The sequence below is a fragment of the Atta cephalotes genome (genome assembly GCF_000143395.1).
Source record: "Atta cephalotes unplaced genomic scaffold scaffold00026, whole genome shotgun sequence".
NCBI lineage: Eukaryota > Metazoa > Arthropoda > Insecta > Hymenoptera > Formicidae > Atta > Atta cephalotes.
In genome coordinates, this window is record NW_012130090.1 from 2,996,684 (window position 1) to 3,001,359 (window position 4,676).

The window sequence follows — 4,676 nt, forward strand, 5'->3', positions numbered from 1 at the left end:
TGAGCACTCGCTCAAACTGAGTTCGCTCAACGCAGCCTATATTCGTTTCTTCATATTTTCTGGTGTGCTCGGCACTTCCTAGTATACAATATCCTAGTATACAATATACAATATTAATATTCGTTATATTACAATAAAAAATGTAAATATTTATATTTTTTACTAATTCTTACTATGAATTCTATAAATCTAGAAGGATTTGTGGAACTTCGAGCTAAAATAAATTATTCTAAGTTTAGTATCAATAGATCTTTCAGAAGGTGATTACTTCATGTAATTCAACTCTTTTGTGATTTTGGTGACAAATTAATGTGAAAATGAAATTTTCATTTGCTAAATAAATAGATATATTCCTCATTTATGGAGCTCAGCAAAAATTCAATAAGGGCGCAAGCATTATATATTGAATTACGTATACAGATCAAATGCATCCTTCACATCATGTTTCAATGAATTTATAAAAAATTAAAAGAAATCGGAAGCTGACTACGCAAAAATTTGAAAGTCGAAAAAGAGTGTCATCAAGACAACGAAATCAATGTGCTTGCAATAGTGAATGCTAATTCTCAGATTAGTTCAAGATGTGAGTCAGACATTAATAAAAGAAGCATATTACGAATTCTTGTTAAACATAAATTCCATCCAATTCGATCAGTATCTCATTAACCTTCATCAGAATGTACACGGTATGAATTTGAAAATCGTGTTACGTTTTTTTTGTCAGTGAATGCAGCATCAAATGCACATTAACAATTTTTTTTTCTTCATTATTTTTTTTTCATTAATTTTCGATGAAGCAAGTTTTATTAATTATAGTCTTGTAAATTTGCATAATATGCATTACTGGTCCTCTGATGAGAATCCAGAGAGTTAAGAGAAACTGATCATCAATGACAGTCGGTAAATGTATGGTGCGGTATCATAGGCGACAAATTAATCGGTCCATATTTCATCAACGGAACACTTAGCATAAAATATATATGATAACTTTATACGCAACCATCTCAGAATTTTATTAGAAGATATACAATTGAACATTCGCCGAGTAATGTGATATTAACGATATCAACACGATGGATGCTCCGCATATTATGAATGTAGAGTAAGAGCTACACTCAATAAAATCTTCCCAAATCGATGGATAGGACGCGGTGGGCCGATTTCGTGGCCAGCTCGTTCTGACATAAAATTGTTCAACTTTTTTTTATGGGGAACATTAAAAAACATTATATATCAGGAAGTACCGATTACATTGGGAAATATGAAACAACGAATTATTGTAGCATATGCAACAATCAATTCGAAAATGTTAAGAATGTATATGCTTCAGGAATTCAACGATTGCAGTGTTGTATTGATGTAAATGGACATCACTTCGAGCATTTCTTGTGACGTAAGAATCATTGTTTTACTTCTTTATTTAATGACGAATGATTTTTATTATAGATCGTTGAAATCATCTAAACACCCGCTATTACAAGATCAAAAAAGTAAAGCATTTAAAAAAATGGAGGTAACCTTGAAATCTCTGAAGATTTCAAGGCCTCCACCTAGAAAAATTATTATCAACATATAATATATTAGGATCCTGTTAATACCGTACAATTTTTATAATTACAATATTTTCATCTCTAAAAATTACGGAGATATTCAAGGTGGACAAAATTATTGCCCCATTCCGTATAATATAATAAATTAGAGAGCAAATACTTATAAAATTTATCTATCTTCTTTCATCTCTAAATCGTAGTTGACAGCTTTCTTAATTCTAGACACTATAATCTCTTTTTTACCTGCGTTTACATTGGCATGGAGAACATCCGGTTCCTTGAGAAAGTCGTATTGTTTCACAGCGGAATACCAGTAAGACGCGACTTCCTGTCCCGTGATGTCGCCAGGTACCGCACCACCAGGACGACAATAAAGATTGTGACCTACATTCCGATCATTTTTATAATAGAACGTGTTCGTGTGCGCCAAATGATTTGCCCATGATTGAGCGTACTCGCACAACTGCAACACGTTGAGTAATAACATATATAAGTATATACGTTAAATATAAATATCATTTAAGTTTATGACATGACTTTCGACCGTCATCATTCTTGTTTTATTACCTGCGGTGACATGGTCAACGGAGGTGCGTTATGCCGTTGCCGATAAACGTTGTGCCAGCAAAGACACTCGGTGATAAATTCGCTGTCGCGCCAATCAGTTTCCAAGTCACTCCTATCATATGTGATACTCATCGGTCGGTTGCTTAGTATCTGCAAGAAAATCTCTTGTGATACATGCAGGATCATTCCGCCATCTACGATTTACACGATATGTTGCGTGCGACATCATGCAATTCTGTTCTCATGTTTCGATTTAAGATGTTTGCTTTCTTCGAATATCGTCCTTATAGAAATCCAATATTGGACAATTTAATATATTTAAAGTGAAAGATATTAATTATCTATTTTAAACATTCAAAATACTATTGTTCAGTACTTATAATTAGTAATTATCACTACTTTCCAGTATTAAATTTTTGTAAGAATGGCGCCATGAATCTTGAGATTTTTTAATTATAAAATGTAGATTCTTAAACTCTCGCGAATTTCTAAATTCACAATTTTGGATAAATTCTCGAAATCTTATGTCCTTATGCGAGTCATACAATGCTTAAATCTTGGAATCATCGAACTTGCAAATATTGAAATTTATAATTTCTTTCGAATTTCTGTAGATTCTATTAATATCTAAATTCTTAAATTGAACTATACTTCTGAATAAATTCTTAGATATCTACATCTACATCTTTCTAATATCTACATCTTTCATTTTAATTTTCTTTTAAAATTTAAAGGCCACTGTGGTATTCAGTCTTCAGGCTCGGAGCATTGCATTTCAGATCTCAATATGAAGGAATCTTTAATTTGTGTGTGGAATTATTTCGTGCAATGATCAAATCGAAAATTCGTTAGAATGAAAGTCAACTGAAAGAAAAATTGTATAGATATAGACCAATGCAATGGTGCAATTTTCTAATTGTATTTATTATTCTACGGCATAGTGATGCATAGGAACCAAGACAACAGTATGCCGCTCCTGACTTTAAAGTATCGACCCAAGTACTTTGCGCGCGTGCTCCTTCGCTCTTTTGATTTCATATTCCATTTCCGAAAACAGTCATCGAGTAAGCCAAGAACACAATGGAAATTATATTATTCCGCGAATCTGAGACGTATCCAGCGCATAACATTAATCTTTAATTGTCTGGATATACAAGAAAATATGATCTCACAGTTAATATCAACTTCACATTTCGCAATTATTCTAAAAATGACAGAATAATATTTAGATTTGATAATGCAGCATGACAATTTCTTATTTTTTTAGAATTATATTCAATGTAATCCTGATCTTTCAGAGTTAACATAATTTGGAATCCAAGTCATTAGATCATCTAGCAATTAAACGCGATTCTCAAGAGAAAAGAAAGAACTAAATAAAAAAGAAAGGAAGGAAGAGACTAAATTTTACAATAGTTATTAGAGGTGGCTCAATAACATAAAACATAAATAGGAAGAAGTACAGCTACATACGCAAGATATTTTTTGCCAAAGTCATATATTTTAAAAATTAAATGTAAATGGCTTTCAGCCAAGTCTTGGCTATCATCAGTATCACAATAAAAGAATGCGAGATATTAAATAATAAAACGCTAATTAAGATATCGAAGTGAAGTTCGTATCCGCTTTGACAAAAAATATCTTGCGTATGTGGCTGTATGCTTTTTCCTTCTATTTAAGAGACTAAATTATTAAATGAATTTATCCAGAATCAAAATCATTTCACTTTAAATCGAATGAGACAATATCTTTCTGAGCGTGTATCATGAGATTTCCATCGTCTACCTTTTTCAGAAGTTTCGGTCGATTGTTCAATTGTTGTTGAGTTAGCTTGTAGTTTATCGAAGACGTGGTGGCTATGACGGGTAAATGACTATGATCAGTAATTCGATTCGTCTTGTATAATTTGCTCTGTTCTAGTCTCTTCTTAAGATTCTCCAAGGCCTTTGCCTCTTCGCGCTTTCTGGAGGGCGGCCAGTTTTCGCTCGAAGTGTGGATCATGGTGATTCCGGCACATGGTGAATCCTGACAGAGATCAAATTAAAAAATTTAAGACTTTTGTAGAGACACTGTTCATCTTAATTTATAATAATGTAAGACTTGTTCAAAAAACATAAATCCTTAAGAGTTACCAAGAAAAGAATCTCTTTTTGTTTTCCAAATGTAAAAAGAGAAGAGTTTAAAAAATCTATTTAAGAAATATATAAATTCACGACGAGAGAGAGAAGGAGGAAGGGAGGGAGGGAAAGTGGAAGGGAGAGAGGAAGGGAGGGAGGAAAAGTGAAAGGAAGAGAGGGAGGAAGAGAGAGAGAGAGAGAGAAGCTACGGAAGTTGAATGAAATGTCTAATTTCCAAATAAATGAATAAATATTAATTTAATATAATTAAATATTGAAGATAATGATAAAATATTGAAGATAAATTAATAGTAATAAATATTCATAAATTAATTATAACTGAGAAATTTATAAATTAATGTCGCGCGTATAAAGTTGCATTATTACAAAAACTACGTAGTATTTATATACATATATATATATATATATATATATATATATA

At 32.0% G+C, this 4,676-nt stretch overlaps 1 protein-coding gene across 1 annotated transcript in view; it reads right to left on the bottom strand.

Moving 5' to 3' along the window:
* LOC105620413 overlaps nucleotides 1-4,676 on the bottom strand; it is an 8,379-nt gene that overhangs the window by 1,149 nt on the left and 2,554 nt on the right. The window contains exons 2-4 of the mRNA XM_012201909.1: nucleotides 3,903-4,142; nucleotides 2,118-2,267; nucleotides 1,794-2,013 (exon numbers count right to left, since the gene is read on the bottom strand). Of these exons, the coding sequence (XP_012057299.1) occupies nucleotides 1,794-2,013; nucleotides 2,118-2,267; nucleotides 3,903-4,142 (610 nt within the window). The remainder of the gene's footprint in view (nucleotides 1-1,793; nucleotides 2,014-2,117; nucleotides 2,268-3,902; nucleotides 4,143-4,676) is intronic.